The sequence below is a fragment of the Mauremys mutica genome, chromosome 1 (genome assembly GCF_020497125.1).
Source record: "Mauremys mutica isolate MM-2020 ecotype Southern chromosome 1, ASM2049712v1, whole genome shotgun sequence".
Lineage (NCBI taxonomy): Eukaryota > Metazoa > Chordata > Testudines > Geoemydidae > Mauremys > Mauremys mutica.
The window spans coordinates 19,231,930-19,259,791 of NC_059072.1; the positions used below are offsets into that span (position 1 = coordinate 19,231,930).

General features: G+C 41.1%; 1 protein-coding gene and 1 long non-coding RNA gene across 2 annotated transcripts in view; one reads left to right on the forward strand and one right to left on the reverse strand.

The window, feature by feature from the left end:
* The first annotated feature begins 306 nt into the window (after nt 1-306).
* LOC123361812 lies at nt 307-13,418 on the forward strand. The gene is made up of 4 exons (XR_006576237.1): nt 307-606; nt 1,881-1,964; nt 9,543-9,587; nt 12,949-13,418. It is a non-coding gene; the product is annotated as an uncharacterized LOC123361812 (long non-coding RNA).
* SEMA3A (semaphorin 3A) overlaps nt 7,026-27,862 on the reverse strand; it is a 304,533-nt gene continuing 283,696 nt past the window's right edge. The window contains exons 16-19 of the mRNA XM_045001962.1: nt 25,412-25,569; nt 20,838-20,905; nt 13,824-13,966; nt 7,026-8,153 (exon numbers count right to left, since the gene is read on the reverse strand). Of these exons, the coding sequence (XP_044857897.1) occupies nt 7,698-8,153; nt 13,824-13,966; nt 20,838-20,905; nt 25,412-25,569 (825 nt within the window). The 3' untranslated portion in view covers nt 7,026-7,697. The remainder of the gene's footprint in view (nt 8,154-13,823; nt 13,967-20,837; nt 20,906-25,411; nt 25,570-27,862) is intronic.

Below are 27,862 nucleotides of genomic sequence, written 5' to 3' on the forward strand. Positions count from 1 at the left end.
CTGCACTGGTGACTAGGACACTTGAAACACCATTGAGCTATTTCAATTCTAGGCCAAATTACTTTCCCTCTGGATGAACTCTTGGGTTTATCACTGTCAATCATGCTTTATAAACATTTTCAATATACACACAATAGCCAAGGTTTAAAAACAATAATTGACTAAAATTACACTCCCAATTCCATATTTAAGCACCTAAACAAGTGGCTCATTTTTCAAATACTTACAAAAGCCATGTTAACTCATTCCCAAAAAATCATGTTCATCTATGTGTCTAATATTGTTTTTCCTTACTAGGGTTTCAACCAGTTTGCCTGACACTGAGAGCCCCAGGAATGTACATAGCTGGTCCACGGTCAGCAACGAGTTCCGGAGGCAATGAACAGTGGTCTGAGTAAACTGTCAGGGCCTGTAATGTGGGTTGTCTGCACTACCAGTTGGAGCCTGGAGTAGAGTTGGTGTCGTGGTTTGGAGTGACACCAAGGATCACAGCTGGAGTGAGAGTCCGAAGCCACACCAAAGGTTAAACCAGAGTCCGAGTTACACGAAGCGTCAAGCTGGAGTCAATAACTGGAGTTAGCACAAGGAAGCAGAACCAGGAACGAGGTGAGGTGACACGAACAAGGAGGAGAAACCAGGCAATGAGCAGCAACTTAGTCTCAGGGGTCTGGTCAGCAGCAGGCCTAGTGTTGCTCCGACAAGGGTATGGCAGGAACAGGAAACTTTATGCTAAGAGGTGGCCAATCCGCAGTCTGTGGCTAGTCTGCTGATCCCACTGAGTCAGTGGGTATAGCCCCGGTTTGTGGGGTGTCAGCTGCAACTTCCTCATCCGGCCTTGCAGCACACTGGCACAGACCCACAGCTCCTGACACTATGTAGGGCTCCCACAGTTCTTAATTTGAGGTCTCTACAGATTGGAAACTGGTTGGATGGTGTACTGACTTGCAGCGCCTTCCGACTGCTGTCACTGAGCATGATGCTTAAATGAGAGATTCATTACCAAGTCTTGTGGTGGATTCTCCATCCCTGACAATTTTAAACTCAAGAATGGGTGATTTTCTAAAAGAGCTGCTCTAGGAATTATTTTGGGGCAGTTCTATGGCCTGCATTAGACAGGAGGTCAGACTAGATGATCCCAGTGATTCCCATCTGGCCTTGGGATCTATGAATTTGGGAGAAATAACCTTTTCAGGTTCTGCTCTGCAGCAAGCTAGGATAAATTAGTTGGGCTCTTACAGTGCATGTAGGCACTTGATGGGGAGTTCAGTGAATATAACCAGGAAGGAAACAGCAAAGTGTGTTTCTGTCTTCATAAAGGAAAAATGGCCAAAGAGATCAAACACATGTTCTTCAGAGAGAGGTGCCCTGGAATTACATCACACTTTGGCAATAAATCCCTAGGATAATCTTGGAAACAGGACATTTCATGTCCATGGAAACAGTTAAATCTTTTAAAGAATATTAATAATAAACATTAGATCCAAACCCTTCCCCCTTATTGATGGGAATGGAAGGCATCCCTAAGTACTGCATGGGATGAGGCCAGGAGGCTATGTACAGAGGCTGGATTTCTCCATGTGTTACGGAACACAACTCCATGGTGGTACTGCAATATTTTTATCTCTCTAGGCCGATCTGATCAGAAGATCTCAGGGAGCCTTACAGTTTACCTCCTGCTGAGTCCACCTTTTAAGCCCATCTATCAGAGCTGACCCCAAATGAATAACACATGCACAAATGTAAAACAACCAACACCACTTTATTTGCTAAGGGGAGAGGAAGGAAGGGAAAGGGGAATGGATTAATGATTCTGGCGATTCGGGATAACACACAGGCACACACATGCACTTATAATTCAAGATTTTTTTCTACCTTTACAGACGCCACCGGGGAAGAGGCTGCAGGATCTGGATTACTGAAGCCAGCGATGGACACCGACGATGGATGACAGATGTAACACACGGGTAAGTAACCCTAACTTAACTCCCACCGTATCCCGCTTTGCGTCGTCTATGGGTGCACGGTTGATCTAACTAATCGGACCAGGTCTGTGTATGCAAGTTTGCTTTACCAAAACAACAAACAAACAACCCCAACTTAATTAGTAAATAACTATTGCAGGCCAGTAGTCCGTGCCAAGATTGTACCGCACTACAAGAGAGAGCTAGACACCTGAACCTCTGACAGCTCAAAAGCTCAAGAGCCAGTGCCCCTGGCCCCTCCCCTCATTGGTCTTTATAGGGAGCTGTTGCTGGGCAAGGTCAGATTCCTGATCTTTCCATTTTCCCGCCTTTTCTGAGGAACAAGAACGTGGCCCAAAATGGAGGTCGCCTTGTCCTTTTACCAAAACAAAATGGCCTTTTGATTTACAGAACTTATTTTAACTTTTATACATAATAATTTGGCAAACATGTAAACTGAAATTAACAGTACCCAGGGGTGTGGTGCACAGTTGCTCTGCGTGAGGAAGGCAGGCAGGAGACAGGGCAGATACATTGATCCTCCGCCCCACAGTGGAATGGCACAAGCACTGAAGAGGCCACTGCAGCCCTTAGATTGGAGAAATGGCTGCAAAGTGGATACACTGTAGCTCTGCTGCCATCTCCTCTCCTGTTGTGTCTGTAGAGATTCACAGCCCGTAGCTGCATTATTTGATGTGGGAAGGCAGGTAGGAGGTGGGCATTGGGGCTTATATGGAGTTTCAGCTTCAAAAGGCTTTACGGACATTAATACATCTTCAGCATCCCTGTGAAGTGTGTGACTGATTCTCTGCCTACTTCACAGATGGGAAAACAGAAGCGATGTGCTTTAGACAGAAAGGTGTGGACTCAGGAGGTCTGGGTTCAGTTCCTGATTCTGCTACAGACATCTGTTTGATCTTGGGCAAGTTTCTTACCCTCTCCGTAACTGAGTTGCCTATCTGTAAAATGGGACAAATGACACTTCCCTTCCCTCATCTTTTGTCTTGTCTACTTAGAGCTTGTTTACACTTAAAATGCTACAGCCCCACAGCTGCTCCTGCACTGCTGTTGTGCTTCAGATTAGACACTATCTACGCCAATGGAAGGGGCTTGTGCTGTCAGCATAGGTAATCTACATCCCCAAGAGGCGGTAGCAAGGTCGACTGTCTGCATGGGGACTTAGGTCGGCTTAACTACATCACTCTGGGGTGTGGATTTTTTGCACCTCTGACCAATGTAGTTAAACTGACCGAAATGTCTAGTGTAGACCAGACTTCAGACTGTAAGATCTTCAGAATAGTTCAGGTCTCTTACTATGTTTGTGCAGTGTTTAGTACAATGGGAACATGATCCTGGTTAGTACCTGTAAGCCCTACTGCAAAACTTCTCTAAGCCAGCAGAGGGAGACAGAGTGAGGCTGAGAGTTCTTGGCTCTTGGTTCATCATTACTAGACCTCTATGCAGAATCAATATACACCTTAAAAACAAACAATGGTTCTAGCCTGGAAAACAGAGTTAATATAATATGATAGCATTCTGCTGCCAATAATTCACTCCATACCTCCGTGAAGTTTTCTAGGAACATATCATGTAAACAGTAAAGACAGCCAATGTCAACTCTTTTGAAGAAATGTTTATTTAACAACTGAATACATGCTAAAAGAAATAATTTACAGCAGCAGTTTCATTACATTTTTCTCTCCAGTTTTCTAGTTCCCGTCTGAATTGCAGTGATAAATACGGAAGTAGAATTATTTACTACCCAGTGAGGAATGTGCTTACGAAGTGGCACATAACTTTGGCACCGAAATAGCAAATAAACCACCCTATAAACTGTGTGACAAAACCCTGCATTTTAGTCTTGTGTTGAACACATTGAAATGGAGTACCTCTAGATAGCAGTACTTTATACTGTACCTCCTTACCCTAGTCAAAAATATTTACATCTCTCTTGGCTAATGTGTAGGAAGCAAAAACTGAACTATTAAACACATACCATTGATATTCACTAAATAATACATAAAAAAGGATCCATAAATGCGCATTCACATGCATTTAAATTTTTTTTTACATAGTGACTTCATTTGGGCCATCAAAGGTTAACTCTGTTCTGCAAATATGCAGTTTCTTAGCTTGATACTGTAGTTTAACCTAACCATACAGTCATTATGAGCTATTGAACTCCCATCTGCAGCGGTCCATGCAAATGCCAAGGGTAGTTTAGTAAGATGATATTCAAAACAAAAAAAAAATCTTGCAAATTTCTATCTTTAAACATATTTCAATAGTGTTTCCTGGTTATAAACAAAATCCTTTATTTCTCTCCACCTTAAATATAACCTTCTACTTGGTTCACCTAAAGCTTTGAACTGGAGGTTTAGAGATGTTTTTGTTGGTGATTTGAAGTGATGGTTTCCTTTTATTTGCAACATTGTGACATATTAAGAAAAAATATAAACAGGATGTGTGAGCTATACCGAAATTGTAGGTCATCCTTCTAAGCACAAATTTGTCACAGCCTATGGTCTTTGAAATCAGTTCATTTCAAATGGTATCAGATGCTGTTGTAACTCAGACAAATTCCTGTTTGTGGGCACTCTGGTTAACATCAACCTGAAAAGCAACTGTTTCATCATTGGGTCTGATCCTTTCAGCCTTTCCTTATGCGAGTAGATGCACAGACTTCAGCGGACTGATTATGTCAAGAAGGAGTGTATGTGTAAGTTGAAATCTGCAGGGGCTGACCCTTTTATTTGTATAGTAAAACATTTATCATATGGCAAAACCGCATGGCTGCTGTAATTTTGCTCTTACAGAATGAATGATGTTTTACAGAGATTTTTTTTCCTGTGAAGGAATGCCAGTTTTCAAATGTAATCTCTAATGAATCTTCTTTTCAATAGGCTGCTATAAAAGGGAACACAGTTGAGGGGAAAATAATAAGTGACAGTAACCATTAAACATACAAAGCAGCAGATTGGATAATTTGGGGCCCAATGAAGTCAGAGTTTTTTCCTCTGATTTCTGTAGGCTTTGGAAGTCCTCTTTGCTAAAGGGGAAAACGTTTAAAATAATTTTAATGACTTGGTGACACAAAGTAGCCTTAATAGGCTGAACAATGATCTATAAGTACAACAAAATACTTCAGCTGATAGGCTGTGATGAATTTCAAACACTTAGCTGAGAAATTAATGCTCATGTAGGGTCCTGATACAAGAGAGCTTATAAGCACATGCTTAAACACGTGCTTAAGTTCATCATATTCAGCACAGCATTTGCACATGTTGCTTAATTTTAAGCATGCTTAAGTCCCATAGAAGTCAACTTAAGCATATACTTCAGTGCTATGCTTAAAAGAGAAGGACTTAAGTGCATGTTTTCAAGTTAAACATGTCAGTTCTTTGCTGAATCTGGGACTTAGAACCTGATCCTGCATATTTAATGGAGTTTTGCCACTAAGTTAAATGGTAGCAAATGTGGATGCTTTAGTACATTTAGATCCAATGAGCCCTCCATGTTCACAACATCTCTGGAACTGATTTAAGTTCCACACAGAAGGCTTTTAGGATTGGGCCCTTAATGAAAACCTCATTGCTATACATGTTAGAAACTATACTTCACTAATTAGGAAGAAGAGTTGTGTTTTTTTGTTTTGTTTTTTATTGAGTGGTAAAGAGACTTGGATCACATTGTGAGAGAGGCTGTGCCACAGCAGGTTGTGTTGCACTGTATGCGTGAATGCAGATAATATTGTGAATCATAAATGCAGCAAGTTGCAGTGAATAACAGTAAAAGAGGCTGTTTATTAACCTCAGAACAAGGGGAACCCTTTTATAAAGCTCTTATAGCAAACCAAGGATATCACATGGCCTCTAGTAATCTCCTCACCGACATGAATCAAAGTTATGGGGGGGAAGAGATAGCTCAGTGGTTCGAGGATTGGCCTGCTAAACCCAGGGTTGTGCAGTTTAATCCTTGAGGGGGCCATTTAGGGATCTGGGGCAAAAATCTGTCTGGGGATTGGTCCTGCTTTGCGCAGGGGGTTGGACTAGATGACCTCCTGTGGTCCCCTCCAACCATGATATTCTATGATTCTATATGCCACGAGGAGTTTACAGACCATAGTGAGGTGAGATATGAGAGAGAGGACAGCTGATAATGGACTTCAACAATACTGGGACATATCTATACTGGGGTGGACCAAAACCATTATTCATAGATCCTTAAAATGGAGATACTTATAGTACAATTACACTTACCTGACTTTATCCTGCAGCCCTGTTGAATAGATACTGGTCCAAATTCTCCACTGCTGTAACCTCATATACTTCAATATGCCAATTTACAACAGCAGGGGACTCAACCCACAGGTGAAATGGACCCCTAGGGCCCCATGCAGAGAGGGCCTAGGAATCAATTTTGGACAATATCCTACCACTGAGTTGAGAGTAAAGGTCCTTCTGAACTGAACAGAAGTTTTGCTCATGGATTAATGGCTGTGTATGAGCTACAGTATTTAGATGATTTTCTCTTCATTGGTTCAATCTATTCGTATCAAGATATTATACACACTGAATTTTTTCATATACACCGGACCCTCGCTATGTGTCTATATAGCGCAAATTTGCATATAACATGGTTGCAGCCATGGATCCCAAATTTAATTACTTTAATTGCAATTAATTTTAACATGGTCCCCGCTATAATGCTGTCCCCGCATTAATGCGTTACCGTGCATGGATCCCAAATCCCGCGTTCTAGTGTGGGTCCGGTGTACTATATTTTGGGGGAGAGAGAATCCAAAAACTTCCATGCTATACAGAGACTTTCATGTTAAATAGCATAGAAGTTACTTGTCATATAGAATGTCAAGGTAGAGGCAACGGGGTTAGCTGCAGTGTTACTGCCGTGAAAGAATTTCCAAACAAGAGAATAAAGCAGCTTGTCATTGGCTGTTGGTTTTTCTTCCCTTTAAACCAATAATTAGAAAGTACAATATTTCTAAGACAAAAAGCCTATTCTATTTTAGAAAAGAGCTAACGTTTACTGCATATTCGTCATGGTACATTTAAATTATAGTTTTAATAAAATACATCTTTAAATCAAAGATGAAAGAAGTCATCAGTAGTAGGCCAGTGTACTCCACTCTTTTTTTTCTTTTTTTCCCCTCTGGATGCTGGCTGGTTCATGCTGTTCAGATTTCCACAGACCATCTCATTCAGTATTGTTTTTACTTTTCCAGTACATATAAGCAAGAGACCTGGTAGGCCATAAAATAAAAAAAAGCCTTGCATCCATCTAAATGTTGGGATGTTGATCAGCTTAGCTAGTCCATGCAGTTTTTTCAATTAAGTTCAGGAAAGGTAGCGCAGCTGATGAAAGGTGGGTTTTCTTTTACTTTCTTTTTAAATGGCAGCATGAAATATGACACCTTTCTATCTTGAGCAAAGGAGAAAGCAAAACCTTTCTGATGAATTCTTTGCAGAACTCGTTGAGCAATAAGCTAGGTCCAGGGTGAGTTTTCATCCTTGAAACTCTGTCTGGGGATTGGTGGGGGAAGGTCTGTTAGGAAAGTTAAAATTGATTTTATTTAAATCTGGTGGAAATTGTTCGAACTTCCTACCCTTGTAAACATCCACATAATGCCATGAAAAAGTTCATGTATATTGCATTTTTTTTCCAGTTATCTGTCTATACAAGTTTTTACTTGGATGAGGTTCCTAGAGGTAATGCAGCTCAGACACTCCGTGGTGCCCTCTCAAATTCGTGGGTCCTCCTGTTCCTACCTTTCTTATTTTCTTGTAGGTGCTTCCACTTATTAGTATTCACCTGGGCGTTGGCGGGTCTTTGCCGACGTTGTTTGCGGTCCCTTTTCCAAACCTGTTCGCAGAACTCATCCATTGTATTGAGGTTGGGGTGGTTGATTAACTGCATGAAGTCTCTATACCAGACTTTCTGACTAGGGGTCATGCTGTTGGAAATCTCTTTGACCTTGGAGCCATCACTATCGTCTTCTTTATGAAGCAGCTCTTCCAGGTGTTCAGTATCAATTACTTCCAGAGTCACTTTGAGCAGAGTTTGCATGAAGCCATGCTCCACGGCATGACAAAAGTAAATGCCGGAGTCTTTCCGCTGAAGGGTCCGTAGCAGAAGGCCTTGTTCTGTCCTGATGAAATGATCATCCACTTTTATCTATGTTGGAGAAAAGGAAACATTTCAACAATTATCTCTTATAAATGTTCAGAACTATTCCCTAACCATCCCTAGTTCCCTGGCATATTACAGTAAAATTTGGCATAAAAAAGCATATTATGGGGAACGAGCACCTGGTCCCTCTTTAGCTGTGAAAGGTTCCACAAACACATGGAAACACTATAGATCTGCTGCTCAGGAAGCCAGGGAGGAAGAAAGTTTATTCTACAATCCTGTGTGCTGTGGAGCTCTGTGGGCAGTGGAACCTCTGTTAGTGGGGTTTGTGAGCAGGCTACGGGAGATGCAAACTGTGCAGAATCAACAGACCTACCATGGATGATACTAGCCACCATGGACCAGGTGCACCATGGTCTCTGCTCTATGCCATTCCTCCAGGTTGGAAAGGTGAAATCTGACCCTTTAGCCCCCACCCTGGTGCTCCCTAGTACAAAGCCCTCAGGCAGAGGGAAGTGTGCTGCTAGAAGAGAGAAAGGTATGAGAAAAGAACTAGATATGAAGCCTAAAATTACAAAGTACAATAAGCAGGCTTGCAAAAACTCACATTTGTGCAAGTGATTCAGATAGGTGTACAATTTGTGCATGTGTGTGTGTATGCGCGCGCAGGCACATTTACATATGCCCATGCAGTTGTTAGAGAAAGTGCATCACACCCATTGTGTCATCCACTAAAATTGGATACTAAAGAATTAAATACTTAACCAGCTAAGCAAACAAAGCAAATCAAACAATATAAAGCTCCTAATGTGACCAGATAGTCAGCATGCAGTTTGAAAACATATAGTCCTTGGCTTCCTTGTTTGACTCAGGTTCTAAGTTGCCTATAATTTTCATTCTTCAAAAAAATGCAATGGAAGACATTATTTTTGTTCTCCAGCTTCAGTCAGAGCTGTCTAGTCAGCAGGGTAAAGGTTATTCCCTTAAAAATGATGTGATGATATGATCTGACTGTCTAAGAGGATGTCTGTGTTTCTACTAAACCCCTTGAGCACCTGGGCGTACTATATACTGTATATGAAACAATGTAATGTAGGTAACTACAGAAGGAGAAAAAACTCACTTTAAAAATGTCAGTGTTGTGTGGGAAGGGTTAGTCAACTCTTTGCCTCTGTGGACATTTCTTTAGGTGTGAAAAATGATATATTGAGCACCATAGTTTTTGTGAAAAAGCAAACTACCAATGTAGTGGTCTCCATAAAGGCAACTGTTTTGAGATTCGTGGATCGTATGTATTATGGAGGTCTAAACTAATAGTAATGCATTATTTATTATTATTAATTATTATTATTCAGAAAGCTTCACAATTACTGTTATGTAGTTTGGATTCAGTGACCTGTTTTGTCTAATCATTTCTATTATGTATTAATTTAGGAGTGCCAAAGAGAAGCCTACCAAATGTTGAGAAGGTTGGAATAGGTACAGTTTGAACCCAGCCTCCCGGTGAAATGTTGGTGTAGTCAAGTGAGCACAGAGGAGACATGTTTGAGAGCATCTGGGAAAGCAATTGGAATTTTGGAAAAGTTAAGGAAGCAGCTAGGGGAAGATAACTTCAGGAGGTAGCTTTGGAATTAGATCCAAAGTGCAGTTGGAAGAGTTTCCAAAGTTCTATCTACTCTGGTAAAAAAACCCTTTAATAACAGTGACAATATAGAATAATATCTAGCACTGTTTCTTTATTTTTATGGACCCGATTTTCCCTCAAAACTCCCATTGCTTTCAATAACAGTTCAGCACACAAAATGATGGCAGGACTGGGTAACATTTAGCTATTTGGTTGTTCTGCCGATGGAACACGAGCAGGTCTGTGCCTGTACATCCACAATATGAATGTATTGCATAATGATTACTATCGCTGTTGACAAACACTGATTTTTTTTTTTGCATACTAATGGTAACGCATCTCAGATCTACTTAAACTCTACTGACTGTGTACAAGTCTGTGCTATGGTTCTTAAGGAAAAAACATTATGCTTTCCTAGCTAACATTATGCTTTCCTAGTCCACTAACAGGCTTCTGGTCCCTCTTCCTGACTCTCCATCTTACCTACTTCTGAAGAGCATTACAAGATTCAACAGGTCTGATAATGTTCCTGTTGGGTTGCCTGAATGCTGATCCAGTCAGATACTCTATAGGGACTCTGTATTTAGAGGAACACAATGAAGTCTTGGTGAAATTCACCCCTGTGGAGAGGGCAAGTACCAGACCGCTTCACCATCTTATTACCAGTGAAGCCTTATTGGATGGTATAAGTGGGGTTTAGGTGTGAACATGCTTTGTGCTTGCCTTCTTCACAGGGGTGGATTTCACCCTCTCAGGAACGTATCTGACTGGAAAAACCTACAGTGTGGTGAATGCACAAGCAGTGAGTGTTAGGAATCTGCAATATCTTGAAAGGTACTGATGCCTTCAAGAGGGGGTGTCTCCAAAGTGGAAACAAAGAGACAGAGTTCATCTCCTGATCTGAGCTCTTCCAAGGCTTAAGAGGGTTCAAAGCCAGGACGTCTGTTCAGCCCCATCTTGAGCTGGCAATGTCTGCAGTAAGGACTGCAGGAGGAGGGATCTGGGAGGGCACTTTGGTCATTTAGGGCAAGCTATTTGGTGGGAGGGAAGAGACTGTGAAGGTTTCCTGTTGAGAAGCCAGAACAATCTTTTGAGGATAGCCTGGGGTAATAGAAGAGATGAGATATCTTGTTAGAGTGGGCTGAGAGACAGGGAAAGAGGCAAGGCTCCATTCGCAAATTAAAACAAAGGCTGGTCTTGTTTAGGTAAAGGGCTGGAATTCAGGTGGATTGTTATCTTCAATAACTCATGGAGGACAGGTGAGGTTTCAGAGGCCGGGAGAAGGGCAAACATAGTATCTAGCTTTAAAAAGGGAAACAAAAAGGACACAGGGAATTATCAACCCTACTCTGATGCCTTGAAAGATTCTGGAACAAATGATTAAATGATCAGATTGCAAGCACCTACAGTATAATAGAGTTAGAAGTAATAGCCAACATGGATTTGTCAAGAACAAATCATGCCAAACCCAAGCTGTTTTCCTCCTATGACAGGGTTACTGGCTTAGTAGATAGAGGGCAAGCTATAAACATGATATATCTTATTGTGGGGTTTTTTTTAGTATGGCTTTTGACACAGTCCCACATAATATTCTCATAAGCAAAGTAGTGAAATGTGGTCTAATAGTAGTGAAATTACTAAAATGTTGGTAGAAAAACTGCTTAAAAGACCATACTCAAAGGTTAGTTATCAGTGGTTCACTGTCAAATTGCGATTGGATATCTGGAATCCCAGAGGGGTCTGTCCTGGATCTGATACTAGTCAATATTTTCTTTAATGACACGGATAATAGAGTGGAGTGCAGGATTATAAAATTTGCAAATGACGACACCAAGCTGGAAGGGGTTGCAAGCACTTTGGAGGGCAACATTGGAGTTCAAAACAACTTTGACAAATTGGATAATTGGTCTAAAATTAACAAGATGAAATTCAATAATGACAAGTGCAAAGTTCTACACTTTGCAAGGAAAAATTAAATGTACAACTACCAAATGGAGACTAACTGTCTAGGCAGTAGTACCGATTAAAAGAATCTGGGGGTTACAGTGGATCACAAACTGAATGAGTCTGAAGTGTGAAGTTGTGGCAAAAAATGCAAATATCATTTTGGGATGTATTAACCAAAGTGTCATATTTGAGACACAGTAGGTAACTGTCCTGCTCTAGTAGGCATTGGTGAGTCCTCAACTAGAGTACTGTGTCCAGTTCTGAGTGCCACACTTTAAGAAAGATGAGGATAAATTGAGAGAATCCACAGGAGAGCAATAAAAATGATAAAGGTTTAGAAAACCTGGCCTCTGAGGGAGGGCCAGCTTTAGGAACTGCGGGGCCTGATTCGAATACCCGGCAGCGGTCCGGGTCTTCGGCGGCACTTCGGTGGTGGGGGGTCCTTCACTTGCTCTGGGTCTTCCACAGCACTGAAGGACCCCCTGCCGCCAAAATGGCTCTGAAGACCCAGAGCGAGTAAAGGACCCCTCACCGCCGAAGTGCCACTGAAGACCCAGACCGCCTCCGGGTGAGTAAAAAAAGTTTAAAAGTCGCCTAAGGCGTGGGGCCCGATTCCAGGGAATCGGCCTAAAGCTGGCCCTGCTATGAGGAAAGGGTTAAAAAAACAGGCATGTTTAGTCTTCAGAAAAGAAGATGAGGGGAACCCGATAACAGTCTTCAAATATGTTAAGGGCTGTTATAAAGGGGATGGTGATCAATTGTTCTTGATATCTACCTAAGGTACCACAAGAAGTAATCAGCTTAAACTGCAGCAAGGGAGATTTAGGTTAGATATTACAAAATAAATTTCTAACTTTAAGGATAGTTAAGCACTGGAATAAGCTTCTAATGAAAGTTGTGGAGTCCCTGTCACCAGAGATTTTAAAGAGCCAGTTAGACAGCCATATATCAGGGATGGTCTAAATATACTTGATCCTTCCTCAGTGCAGGGAGCTGGACTAGATGACCTCTCAAGGTCCCTTCCAGCCCTATATTTCTATGATTCTATATTGCATGCTGTGATGCTGTATGATTGAAACATGACCATTTATATCATTAATATTGCCACTATTTGACAATTGCAACAAATCTGCTACAAAGTATGTCATGTAAGTTATTAATGGACAAGTTACAATCTATCAAATCTATCTAATATGACTATCCCGTTTAAATCCATGTAACATCACTGTATCTGAAGTTATGAATATTGACTATATACCTGTATTTCAGAAGTGTTTGCTCTTGGCGTAACACCCACAAGGAAGTTTACATCCAATCTAGCCAGCATATTGTGAATGGACCATTCAAGTTGATGTCCCAAAAAAGAACACTTAACTCTCTCATAGAAGAAGCTTGGCTCCACCCGGTGAGCTTTCCAGTGGACACTTTAACCAGAATATTATGGCTGGTCCAAAGAGTTATGTAAGGACATGTGACTTGCTCATGTGAACTTGGTTTCCATTTTGTGCCTGTAATTTTCCACAAACCAAGACTGAGAGCACCTCCTCCACATGGGAGAAGGTATAAAGGATCTGGAAGCATCTCTATTTTGCCTCTTTCCTGCTCTGATCTCTGGACTATGGATTTACACTAAAAGGAGCATATTGACTACGGACTGAGGACCAGAGACCGCACAAGCCAATCTGATCCAAGAACTTTGCAATGATTGTGTGTATATGATTTCTTTGACCATTTTAACGCTCCCCTCTTTGTTTTCTCTTATAATTAAACCTTTAGATATTAGGTATTAAAGGACTGGCAATAGTATGATTATTGGGTAAGATCTGAGTTATTGACCTGGCTATGTGGCTGATCTCTATGTGATGAAATTGGTTTTTAGAAACTACTCATCACAGAGTCCAGTGTCTGGGTGGTGAGACACAGTCTGGAATGCCTAAGGAGATGGCATTTTTTACTTCTTTTTAACCAGTGTGGCGAGATAGAAGTTTACTTTTGTTACTGGCTTGGTAAAGCTCATGATAGAATAACCACCAGTTTGGGGGTGAGTCTGCCCTATTTCTCAGCAGTTTGACCTGAGTCTGGTATTCGCAGCTGTGACTCACTGGGGCATGGTGACACACGTATTTGAGTTCATGCTACCGTACCTCTTCTTTTCGGTCCTCATTTTGCTTCTGGAATTGCCAGTAAACTCGAGCACGCTGAGATTTTGGACTGCACTCCAAGAAAGTGCTGCTGTTCTCTACTCCGTAGATAATCTTTTCTTCCAGGCTCTGCCCACTTGGGTTATCTATAAGGCAAGAAAAGATGGAATAAAAGCCAATGCAAAAGAAAATGGTCAGCAAAGAAAATCCCAATTGTCATATTTATTTGCTCTTTCGGTAAATAATTTCACTGCTCCATCTTGGAAAAATATTCCAGATTAGTAGATTGGTATAGGTGGCGACAATTAACCTGATCCTCCACAACTGAGCATGTTTCACAGATATTTACACTTGTATCTGGAATAAGAAAGCTTGTTGGGTTTGTGTTCAGAGCTATAGCACTGAACTGCAACATAATCTATGGTGTATAAGGATGCCAACATTTTGTGCCCACTTTGCATGGTGTACTTGACTATACGAGTTCCCCAGACAGTGGAGAATCAGACGCTAAGACTGAATTAGAACTGGGTGTAAAATGTACAGCAAACAGCACTTGCACTCTGAAAATCAAGTCCCTTATGGTGTCTCGAGAAGGCACCCGAAATCAATATCAGTTTGGAAAATCTTGGCTAAAGTTCCTATCTACACAAATATCACTGCATTTTATTTATTTATTTTTTAGTTGAGCCAAATGTAAAAACCTCAACATTTGAAGTTAAGAAATTTCACTGTGAACATTTTGCACAATCCTCGTTTTTAGACATTAAGAAAAAACATCTAGGTCACGACAAGCATTTTTTATGACAAAACTTATGTGATGAGAACATTTGGGGTGTAGTTGTACAATGTCTATAATGATGCCTCTTGGGCTTTATGATCACAATTCTTTGGAGCAAAGTAATAAAACATGAGACTTTTTACAAGTACTAATAATGTGTTTAGATTATATAGCATTGCAGTTTGTTGCAGCTGTTAATGACCAGGAATAATGTTTTTGAGGAAACAATCTTCAGTTAATCATTTCCTCTGGTGGTATAATTTATGGAAATGTAATGAGATGAATAAAACAGACATTATAGGAAAGAGGGGGAGAGAAAGAGAAAAGTTAAATAAATTACTTCCTTCTGTAACAACAATACTCCATGATATCCACCAACTTGCTGGAAATATTACATTGCTATAGGACTTATATAGCATTTGACTCTCCTCCAATACCACAGAGGCAGTAAGGCATCATATTTCAATGCTCCACCTTAGCTCTTTAAAATGTTGTGGATTTAAGTGGCAATAGTACAATCATAATGGAGAATATATGGGGAGAAAGGGATTGATAAGCTATTTAACACCGTTGATCTCATGGGGTTTCCTGTCTTTTTTGCCATTGTTTGTGGTGGTTTCTATATTACCCTTTTGATCTTTAGTATAGCAAATCTTTAAAGAATCTGATTTTTTTTTTAACCAGGGAAGAATGTATAATTAAAAACCTCTGCAGAGCAATCCTATGTTAAGGGTTGTTTGATTTCACAATGTCTTTATCATATTGGCTGTTTTATTTAGCAAACACAGTCTGTTTGAGGAACTGCTGAGCCAAAGGGAAGAAAGAAAACCATGGTCATGGCTTATGTTGATACAGTAATCATATGTTTTTCCTTAATGACATTCAGCCCTCAAAATCCAAGTGGGGTAGGAGAGGAATTGGTGTCTACCTAACTCTTAGTGATGAAACATCAAATGGTCTATAAACACTAAACAGCTAGAAAGTGTATTGCTTTGCTTTTCTCCGCTGGATTGTGAACCTTTAGAGCAAGCAAGTGGGGTGCTATTTAAATACACGAGTGAGTGAAGCAACTTTTTGGCATCATCTGGAAACTGCAGCATTATGGAGACTGTCAGATAGGCTTTGAGCTGGAGTGGTGGGGGATCACGATGTGAGAAAGCAAAGAAAGGGATGGAGTGGGAATATCAAAGGCAGCCAAAAACACTGTTGTAGAGCATTGGGTTGAATCTGAGAGAAGTAGGGAAATGACAGAAATGTCAAGAAAGGGGAGGAATGGGTTAGGGTCAGGTAGTATTGGGATAGACTGAATACAAGAAGGTGGGTGAAATGGTGGAGTAGCCAAGAAAGCAGGATGGAGGCCTAGAAGTGATGGAAAAGCCTGGAGAGAAGCTGGGAAGGAAAATTAAAGGCTGGAAAGGTCAGAGGAGCAGTTAAAAGAATCAGAAGGCTATGGAAGTCATGAAGTTGGTCATGAAATTCAAACCCAAATCCTGTCAGAATGTCGCAATTCCCAGGGTGACTCTAATGACAGGATCGATTTACAATCCTGATAAATTGCCTTTAAATACATTACCTCTGACATAACAGAAGTGCTTAGAATGGGAAACTACTTACACAAAGGAGATTTTTCTGTATACTGATGCTTCTCTACATAATCATATTCTATGAGGTGCTGTGAGCCCCTGCAGCTAGTATGAGGAAAATGCAGATCTTTGTCCCCATTTAATGGCGAATAATAATAAAAAAGAGATTAATGAATCCAATACAGATACCATTGGGGGACTTGTCCTTTAGCTCAAGCAAAAAGGTTCATGCGTTTAGAACTGTGAATCTGGATTCATACCTTAATATTTGACCAAGAGTGACTGGTTACATTGAGCATTAACAACTCCTTTTAATGAAAATGTTTTTTGTAGGTGTTTGGCACTTTTCAATATTTCGCTTACAGTGCTCATGTTCTATTGTGACTCTGAAATCAATTTCTCTATACACCCAAGAGATACGGTTGGTGCATAAGCTATTTGTATCCTGCTCTACGCACATTCAAATGCCTAAAACACTCAGGGCTTGTCTACATTTCCCACTAGATCGACAAGCAGCGATCGATCCAGCGGGGGTCAATTTATCGCATCTAGTCTAGACAGGATAAATCGACCACTAAGTGCTCTCCCGTCGACTCCAGTACTCCACTGGGGTGAGAGGTGCAGGCGGAGTCAACAGGAAAGAGTCAGCTGTCAACTTACTGCAGTGAAGACACCGCGGTAAGTAGATCTAAATACGTCGACTTCAGCTACGTGAATAACGTAGCTGAACTTGCGTAATTTATATCGATCCCCTCCTTCCCCAGTGTAGACCAAGCCTCAGAGGCCTCTTGGTGAAAGTTGCTCTGTATTGTCTTTGAAAAAGGGTAAAAGACTGTCCTTTTAAACACACACAAAAATGTATCTCTTTGTGCAGTTCCCTGGCACAAGGAGGGAGAATGAACCAGTAGTGAATGCACAGGAATTCCTAGAGGTGCGACTGGGCGGAAGGACCACCAGAGCATGCAATTGCCATGCAGAAGAACCCCATTCTGCATCTGATACCCACCAGACTGCCATGTGCAACATGGAAAACAGCTTAGAAGGATTTTCCGTAGGATCAAGTAGCTCAGTTGTACACTGTGTGACACACGTTTCCAGCTGAAATAGTGAGTGCATCTAGTAACATTCCATAGTTTAAATTCAATGTGATTTTGTAATGTGAGAACCTAAACGGAGTCAGAATTCAGGTGGGAGAAATTTCACTTTAGATCAAACAACTGAAGCTATCCAGTATGTGCATTATTTTGAACTTAGTGTCTTTAAGCTCTAGTGCCTTGTGGAACTAAAGCTGGAGGGCATTGTCAAGACATTGTAACTATTTTTCTCTAAGTTAAAGGTATTTCTAAACACTTCTCGCTTTGGTTTCTCATTGAATTTGACTTCATCAAGGGTATCTTGCCATCAGCCTTTATGTGTCTCCTGTTGATGTATTTGAAAAAGCGTTTATTAATATGACTTTGGATGATTAGAGTAGGTTTTTCCAAATGAAAAATACAGTACCACATGATTGGTTTCTAGTAGGTTGCTAGAACGGAAACTTAGATGGTGTTTGATAATGCCTTAGTTCACCACCTGGTAAAATGCATATCATAAAAAGTTGCAAACTGTTATTGTCCATATAGTCTTGTGGATTGGGGGAAGTGTTGATGTGGTATATCTTGACTCAAGCAAGGCTTTAGATACTGTCTCACATGCCAGCCTAATAAACAAACTAGGGAAATACAACCTAGATGGAGCTATACGGTGGGTGCATAACTGGTTGGAAAACCATTCCAAGAGAGTAATTATCAGTGGTTCACAGTCAAGCTGGAAGGGCATATCAAGTGGAGTCTCACAGGGGTTAATTCTGGTTCTGTTCAATATCTTCATCAATGATATAGATACTGGCATAGAGGGTACACTCATAAAGCCTGTGGAGGATATCAAGCTGGGAGGATATCAATCAGGCCTTAAATTCAGGTGGAGCTGTACAGAGTGGAGCGCCAGTAAATATTTTCAACCCCCTCTGAAGCTTTTATGGCATGTTAGAGGTGGTTTTGGAGCGGGGTCCGGAAAGTACTCTATTTAAGCCTGGGTTACAAGAGCTTTGGAGGATAGGATAAACATTCAAAAAGATTTGGAGAAACTGGAGACATGATCTGAAGTAAATAGGTTGAAATTCAATAAGGACAAATGCAAAGTACTACACTTAGGAAGGAACACTCAATTGCAGGCATACAAAATGGGAAGTGACTACCTAGAAAGGAGTATTGCAGAAAGGGATCTAGGGGTCATAGTGGATCAAAAGCTAAATATGAGTCAACAGTGTAACACTCTTGCAAAAAAAAAAAAGTAAACATAATTCTGGGATGTATTAGCAGGAGTGTTGTAAGCAAGACACAAAAAGTAATTCTTCTGCTTTACTCCATGCTGATATGGCCTCAGCAGGAGTACTGTGTCCAGTCTGGGCACCACATTTCAGGAAAGATGTGGACAAATTGGAGAAAGTCCAGAGAAGAGCAACAACAATGATTAAAGTTCTAGAAAATATGACCTATGAGAAAAGATTGAAAAAACTCAGTTTGTTCAGTCTGTAGAAGAGAAGACTGAGGGGGGACCTGATAACAGGTTTTAAATACATAAAAGGTTGTTACAAGGAGGAGGGAGAAAAATTGTTCTCACTAACCTCTGAGGATAGGAGAAGAAGCAATGGGATTAAAGTGCAGCAATGGAGTTTTAGGTTGGACATTAGGAAAAACTTCCTAACTGTTAAGGTAATTAAGCACTGGAATAAATTGCCTTACAAATGTGGTCTTGTGCGCACTAAAGTTTTCCATTGTTTCATTTTGAGTGCAGTTACGTTAAAAAAAATTACATTTATAAGATACACTTTCATGATAAAGAGATTTAACTACAATACATGTATGAGGTGAATTGAAAAATACTGTTTCTTTTGTTCCTCTTTTTTACAGTGAATAAGCAGAAATAAGCAGTGTTACTGCAATGTAATACAGCAATGTGAACATAGATTAGTTGCTGTTATAATAAGGAGTTGAAGATACGTGGGATCCCAGGTACCTCCCTGTTCAGCCATCTCCACTTTGTATATCCCTGAAGTCTATTCATTGGTTTAACTAACACCAGCATCACTTATGTCACAAACCAACAGTGGTCAATTTTCTCCAGCAGAGGGAAGTATCGTCTAAGTGTTCTTTTTCATGTAGAGCAAAAGTAAAGTTCTCATTCTCTGAATGAGAATGCTGTGAAGCGTGTGGCAGAAAATTGGGTACCTGTTGGAAGACAGGTTTGTCTTCTGACATTTAACCAGTTACTAAAACAAAAATCTGACCCCAGCAGAGGGAGGAGATTGGGGTAGACATATCTGGGGGATGGGGTTAGGGACTGGAGTTAGGTGGGTCAAAGGGAATGGAGGATGAGCCACAAAATTGAACTGCTGGGTGAGGTTGGTGCTTTTCTGTCCCACTGCCCCTCCACTATGTGCTAGCACCCCCTGGTGGCCAGGTTGGGCCCTTTGCCCCTGGGCCAGCCCAACCCTACCCACACTGTTATGAAGAGATGGTGGTAGATTTGGGCTGCTGGGTGGGGACTACACAGGCTGCAGTGAAAAAGGCCTGGCAATGGTAACACTGTTCCCCAGGTCACTATGGCTCCCTCCCCAGAATCCGCACTCCCAGAGCCAGCTCCTTGGCATCCTCCCTTCCCCCCACAGTACTCCCAGAGCCAGAGCTCCTTGGTTTCCCATGTCCCCCACAGGCAGCATGGAGAGAGCCCTGGAGAGGCAGAATCACCCCCATGGGCTGGCAGCATTATCAGCCTGAGTTCTAGCACTGCTGCCATCGTCTATGGCAGGGGTCGGCAACCTTCGGCATGCGGTCCATTGGGTTAATACGCTGGTGGGCCATGAGACATTTTGTTTATGTTGACCATTCAGAGCATGCCCTCCCCACAGCTCCCAGTGGCCGCGGTTCACTGTTCCCGGCCAATGGGAGCTGCAGGAAGTGGCAGCCAGCATGTCCCAGTTGGGAGACAAAATTATACCAAATGTGTTAGGATGGGGAGGAGGGAGGGATTTGCCCATCTCTGTCTCCCCCTTGTGGCGCCTGTACAACCAGGACAAAATAGAGGGATAAAAAAGTATAGAAATCTTATCCCATTTAAAATTAGACCACTCTGTTTATATTACAGGAAACAATCCTTGTCCCAAGAATGAACTAGATGATGTAACAGTTCTTTCCCACTACAAGCATATACAATTTGGTGCCAATATGTTTAGTTACATCACTATATATAGCAGTGAGTTATGGTGTCTCCTCTATGTAAAGCAACAGGTACACTGATGATAGCAATGATGATGGCCAATATGATAATTTCCCATACAATATGTAAAGCTTATTCCTATGTTACAATGTCAGGTGCATCAGAAACTTTAAAAAAGTTTGAATGTGTTATTAGCTTGCAAATAAGAGTATACTGAATCCTTGATCTGATTCTTACAGGCAATCAAAATTAGCTTAATGACCAAAGGCAAGTTAACTTTTCATGAGTGGGCAATATAGTTTCACTCCTGTTTCATATTTTTGCTTCCCACGGCAATCATGCACAGTCTGAACATGACATGACTGCTGGTTGTACTGAAACAGAATATCTATTACTTACCATGATGCTGCAGGTCAGAACAGTGAGTGAGAGGATCTCCATTTCGGATATCTTGTCGTCTAGTACGCCTAAGAAAATCACATCAGAAAATGTTATTCAGTTTCTCAAAGATGAAATGAAGTATTTGTGCTAGATAAGCCAAAAAAGAAGGGCACTGTTATTTACTGTTATATGGGGCATGCAACATCACCTAGAACACAGCAGGGTAAGGGAACTCATACTTCACTGCATTCTATAGCATTGTAGATAGTAAACTTCTTCATGCTTCCAAATTAAGGCTTCAGTCATTGATAAATGCATGTGAATGTATAGTAATCCCTCCTAAAAATACGGATTATGAGTAAATTCATCGGTCTCTTGAAATGTATATTAATAAGAGTCCAACATGCACAAAAAGTGCAGCCTATTCAATGTTTATTGAAAATACAAGGAATTTAAAATGGCACCATTTTGCCTACAAAGTGAGATTACATTAAATAGCCTAGCTTTGTCATTAGATTCATTTAGATTATAGGCAAGAGGCTTATTTGGCAAACTACAATGTTACTGCTAGGGCTTAATATATTTAGAGATGGATAGAATAATGATTAACTCAACTTTCTTCTGGTTTGACCACAACCTTGGATCTAAATCCATATGCAAGTTTTTGCAAGTGGCTTTCATCTTTAGTATGGGCTGAATTAAAATTCTGAATCGGAACATCCTTGAAAAATGATCTATTCGAAGTCCAGATCTAAATTGTGTAGCTTGAGTCCCTCTCTAGTTCTTATCACAGTCCCATTTAATATAACTTTACATTCTCCTCCAATTTGCTCTCCATCTCTTCTCTTTGACAAAGCATTGATCTGTTTGAAACATGTTGTGTTTTACAGAAAAACAAAACAAAACATATTTTTCTATACAGTTCTCTTTGGTTTGCATTTGTTGTGCTTGCTTTGTCTGTTTCTTTTCTTACCTAAACAGCTGTGATACAAAACCCAATTCAGTCCATGAAAAGGAGTTTTATTTAAAAAAGAAGAAAAGAACTGGGCAAACAAAGATGTGTTTTGAGAACACGCACTTTACTTGGGGAATAGGAGAAAACCAGAGAGATTGCAAAGTCAGGAGAGAGCAAAAAGGATTAGGTGGCCGAACAATATTGAGATGTCAGATTATGGCATCTATTGACACACACACAAAAGTGAAGTATCCTTGTAAGAGCCACACTTGATCTCACCCTTCAGTCACAATGGTACAAATTAAGCAAATATAATGGTTTCTGCAATACAGAGATAATCTCTTACACTTCCCATTGTTAGAGTGAAAATCAGTTGGAACACAATTCATTAACAGCCCCAGAACTGATGGGGGAGGCATGCAGTGGGTTCTCCATTAGGGGTTATCAGCTGTGGAATTTGATTCTGGATCTGGGTGGGAATTTTTTGACAATCTCTATGAAAAAATGCTGATTTGTTGAAATCAAAATTGTTTGTTAGAAGAAGGCAATTTCCACAAAATTCCCATTTTGGAAAAAAAAAGCACCTAAATATCATTTTCAAAAGTGATTTAGTCAGAGAGGAGCCTAAGTGTCATTTATTTTTGAAAATGGGACTTATGAGCTATTGAACATTTCACCCCGCACTTATATAACTCTCTTCATCCATAGATTTCATGGTGCATCTCCTCACTATCTCCCGCTGTGGGCATATCCAATTTTCACAATGCCCTGAATGGACAGTCTCTTGGGTATGCTGCATAGCTTAACAAACTATGGCTAAAGGGAGAAATGGGTTGGAAAATGGTTTTCCCATCCCATAATTCTTTTTTTTTCAGAAACGAGAATTTTGTGGAAATTGCCCTCTTCTCACAGTTTTGATTTCAACAAATCATTTTTTTCTTGGAGAGACTGTCAAAAAATTCACATCCAGATCCAAATTCCACAGCTGATACCCGTTAAGTCCCATTTTCAAACGTGATTTTTAGGCACCGAGGAGACTAAGTTTTAATTTATTTCTGAAAATGGGATTTATGTGGTTTTGAACACTTCACCTTGGGTGCATGAATCCCACTGAAAGTCAGTGGGACTTACATGCCTTAGACACTTCTATCAGAGGGGTAGCCGTGTTAGTCTGGATCTGTAAAAGCAGCAAAGAGTCTTGTGGCACCTTATAGACTAACAGACGTTTTGGAGCATGAGCTTTCGTGGGTGAATACCCACTTCGTCGGATGCATGTAGTGGAAAAAAGTGTGGCTCTTACAAGGATACTTCACTTTTGTGTGTGTGTCAATAGATGCCATAATCTGACATCTCAATATTGTTCGTCCACCTAATCCTTTTTGCTCTCTCCTGACTTTGCAATCCCTCTGGTTTTCTCCTATTCCCCAAGTAAACACTTCTGTCTACCACTATAATGACACAACAAGATGCATGAAAGCATTTTAATAGAAGGCACCCTTCTGGGTTCAGGTGGATGTTTTAAAGATACACTTCATCTCTCTCACCCATTCCAGTGCTGGGCGTTTGCACTGTATTTTCCCCATGAAAAGCCAGTTGCAATACGGGTGACTCAGAACCACACCCAGGCCCAAATGAGCTGCAAATGCAATTTTTGTCACTCGCTTCATAAATTCCACAGGCCAACTTATTTATAGAATTCTATTTGTAGGAATTAGGCCTAATTAGACTCCCATTAATGTCAATGGATTTTGGATCAAGCATTTAGTTAGGATATCAAGCAAATGTCACACATTTCAGCATTAAGCCAGCATGGTGATCTATGAAACATGAGCTCCAAAGCATCTGCACAAGGCTGAGTCAAATGGTCACACTATAGGCTTTCTAAACTGTCATTTAGGCTCCTTAAAGATACACTGAATGGGAAATATATAAAAGACAGACAGATAAAGAAAATGACTATAAGCAAATCATCTCTACCCATGCACCAAGCCACAGCATTCCCAACACTTTTGGAATCTGGACTTGTAGAGATGCATTAGTGGGAGGCCATGACATTTGAGTTCTTTCCAGGAATGCTCATTTTGTGACTGGTGTATTTAGTTTATCTTCTTTACCTCCCCTGGGACGAATTATTTTGCCTCAAATTATTTCAATATTCTGGTGCAAAAATAAGACTGCATGCTTCTCCCCCCCACCCCCACAAGGGTTTGCTTAGGCTACACTGAGGTACAAAGCTTGACATTTCAATCCTCTCCAGCTGAAATATCTGTGGAGGAAACTCTCCCTACTGTCCATTATATTATCTCATTCCTTCCAGCAGCCAGCCAGCCAACCAACACCCCACCACCCGGAGTTAAATACATTTTGGAAGCATGAAATTCCTAAGTGAAGTACTTGTAAACTTTAGCTTCCGAATGAAGTTTGCCTCTTCTGTACATAAATGCTTGGATCTCTCATGTCTTCTTTGGTGTAAGACACCTATGGCATATTCCCTTTTACATTATCACCATCTGAGCAAATTTTTTTTTGCAATAATTTGTCTAAAATACTGATAGTTAGAAGGTGATGATATGCTGACCATGGGCCAAATTCTGATCTGATTTGCAACAATGTTTATCAATTAAGTTATTCCAGATTTACATCCGAGTAATTAAGTATCAGGAGGTAGCCGTGTTAGTCTGTATCCACAAAAACAACAAGGAGTCCAGTGGCACCTTAAAGACTAACAGATTTATTTGGGCATAAGCTTTTGTGGGTAAAAAACCTCACTTCTTCAGATGCATGGAGTCTGAAGAAGTGAGGTTTTTTTTTACCCACGAAAGCTTATGCCCAAATAAATCTGTTAGTCTTTAAGATGCCACCGGACTCCTTGTTGTTTATACCTGAGTAACTGACAGCAGATTATAGACCCGGGCCCAAAGTCAATTCTTAATAGCGATAGACTTAAAGTTTATTTGGAGGCTGAAAATGCATGTTTTAAAAACGTTAAGCCAAACAGCTACTCCACAGTACTTAGAAACAATATGAATTTTTATTTTTCATGTACAGGGACTGATACTTCTTCACGATGCATCTCGTGTAATCATTTACATCTATGCAAAGTGAGTGTAAAATGCTGTCAGATCAGAATGTCTACACCATTTTTTCACAAGTTGCAGAACAACAGAAAATAAGGTGGTATCAATCTGTCAGTTTTCATTAAGCCCCAAATGCTTTCTCATTCAGTTAGCATCACAACAACTTTTGAAAGTGTAGGGCAATGATGTTACAGTTATTAAATACCTGTATTCATAAGTGTGTAATGATTGCAGGACTGAGCTCTCGATGAATTTTCTCTCCATTTTTTTATTGTTGACATTTCTCATTGTATAAGACAGCAGATTTCCATTTCAGAGATGGCACCATTCTGAATGTTTGTTTGTTTTTTATCATGGACTTTCCAAGCCATCCCCAAAAGTAGCCATGTTAACTTACCAAGACTTGATATTGCTTGTAACTTTCACAAATATGTTTTCTTTGAAATAGAAAGGGCTCCAGTTAACCATCCCATGAAAAACCTCAAAACCCCACAGGTCACCTTTCAGATCATCAATTAAGGCAAGTAGTATATAATGCAGACATCTGCAACTGTCCCTACCTTTTAGCAGTGGGGAAGTAACGCGAGCACGAAGAGCCGTCCCAAGCACAGTAAGGGTCTCTAGCAAGGCAGCACTCAGCACATGCTTTTCCGTACACATCGCAGCGGTGCAAAGGAAGCTGTGAAACTCCAGCAGCTGAGCCAATGTAGAGTTGTTGCTGTGAAATAAGTGCAAGTTGGCAAATAATCAGGTTTCACTAGAAAGACTGGGGCACTACTATATATAAGCAATGTGGCATGTACCTTACTGCATATAGCATGTAACAATGAATTCAAGGATGTATATTGAAAAATCAACGTCCAAACTGTAATAGGTTTCAAGTACACCAATGTACCCATTTTTGATTAGTCAAAAGTGATTTCTAAGAAATCTCCCTAGAATGAGAGGCTCTGAACTGAACAGAAGCACAGAGAGTCATAGGAAATATAAAATAAATTAACTAAGACCAAAAGAAAGTTGCTTAAAGATTGTACTTCTTATGGGACAGTTCAGAATGTTCAATCAGTTAAGTATAATATGTGGTTTAGGAATCCTATAATCAAGAGGGTTTCCAAATCACTCTACTTGCTTCTCTTTAAAGCAATGTATTTAGAATCCAGCTGTTGACCATTATGCTGGACGCTAATAATAAATAATTCCAGCCAATATGAAACTCAGAAAATGGTAATGGATTCATCCCCACGAATGGCCTGACGCTGCACCCTCACAAGACAATTTGTGTTTAATACATCAGCTGATTATCAGATCAAATTACAGCAAGAGAAGTTGTCCATTGAAGAGATCTTTTCAAACTGCTGAAACAACAGCACTATAGGGAAGATCTGCCGGTTAAGGGAAGCTCAAAATACGTGCCAGTGGTCTCCATTTGCCATCTCTTACCACACATTCATGTCTGAGATACAACTGTTTTTCCTATGGTTTGGAATAACAGATGTAAAATGCATCCCTGTACAGCAAGCCAGCACAAAGCTGGAAAAGTGGGGCATAGGTTTTGTATGGCTCTTCAGCACAGGACTGAATGTTATCCAGTATGAAAATATGCAAGAGCAGAAGAGTGAGAACTGAATAAGATATGGTACTGCACACATGTATGTGTAAGCAGAGTCAGGATGAGCCCCACCCTGACATCTGGTGGTAAATTATGGGGAGTGCGGAAAGTGTTGCATTGGTATTTTGGTTATTTGCATGGGCACTCCCACCCCACTTAGCATACCGCAAAGCAGCATGGGATGGTTATTTTCACAGCTGTGGGAGCCCCAATTTCATTGTTATTGGGGCAGGAGGAATGAAATGTTGTCACCCTGATTGGGTAAATGGGCAACTACAAAATTGTCTTGTGATGGGGGGTTCCATTGTCAGCTGGATAGCGCTTGCTAGATGGGGCACATGGGTTCCAAAACCCATTGAGGAGAGAGAGGCTGGGGACAGAGATCTGTACTTGGTGGTGCAGGCTTTCTGTGTGAGCCAGAAGCACCAGTTCCACCTGTGCCTCTCTCCACTGTGGAATGTCAGAGTTAATTTTTGATTCCCTTAAGAATCTAAATGCAGGTTACTGAGCTGAATTCACTGGTACTGGGGCTCCCCTACTAAGAGCTGGAATCACTGAAGAGCTGGACTTGCTGAGCTGAGAGCACTGAGTACTGTGCTAATGAGTGGGGGAGCCTGAAGCCATATTGTGGAGCAGAGCAGCTGGCAGAGCAGAGTGGAGCAGTTTGTGCAGCCACTGGGTGAGTGGAGCCAAGCAGCTCGTGAGGACGGCTGGAGTGGCTCACAGGACAGCTGGTGGACCAGAGCAGCTGGCAGAGCGGAGCAGCTCCCAGAGCAAGCGGAGCTGAGCTGTCTGCGGAGATGACTAGTGGAAGCAGAACCCCACGAAGAGGCAGGGCAGTTGGCCCCAAACCATGTAAGGTGCCCCTTTCTACCCAGGCTGGGGAGGGGGACCTCTGCAGAGAGACTCTTGAGCTCTGGGGCTGCACTGACCCGGGACAGAGACTTTTGGATTGTGGGACTTTGTGGGTGATTTGGGGGTTGCTGGACTCAAGGGCCCCGAGAGAAGGACCTGGCCCAATTTGCTGGAGTGGGTCTTTGCTCACGGTTTGACCTATGAACTCTAGCTGAGGTATTTTCCCAGTTTAATGCTTGTTGTTTGTCATGTAATTAAACCTTTTCTGCTACACCAAGACTCTGTGCTTGCGAGAGGGGAAGTATTGCCTCCTCGAGGTGCCCAGGGGTGTGTGTAAGATTTTCCCAGGTCAATGGGTGGGGGCTCGAGCAGGTTTTGCATTATGTTGTGGGGAAGGGACCCCTATGTATTGAACCCGGCCCTTGCTGCTATCGTTTCGGCCCGGCAGAAGGGTTACATATGCAAATAGATTGTAAGTTCTTTTTGAAGATTTAAGGCATTGTCTCTCTCTCTCCCCTCCCCTCCCCACCTTGAACGGAAATGTGGG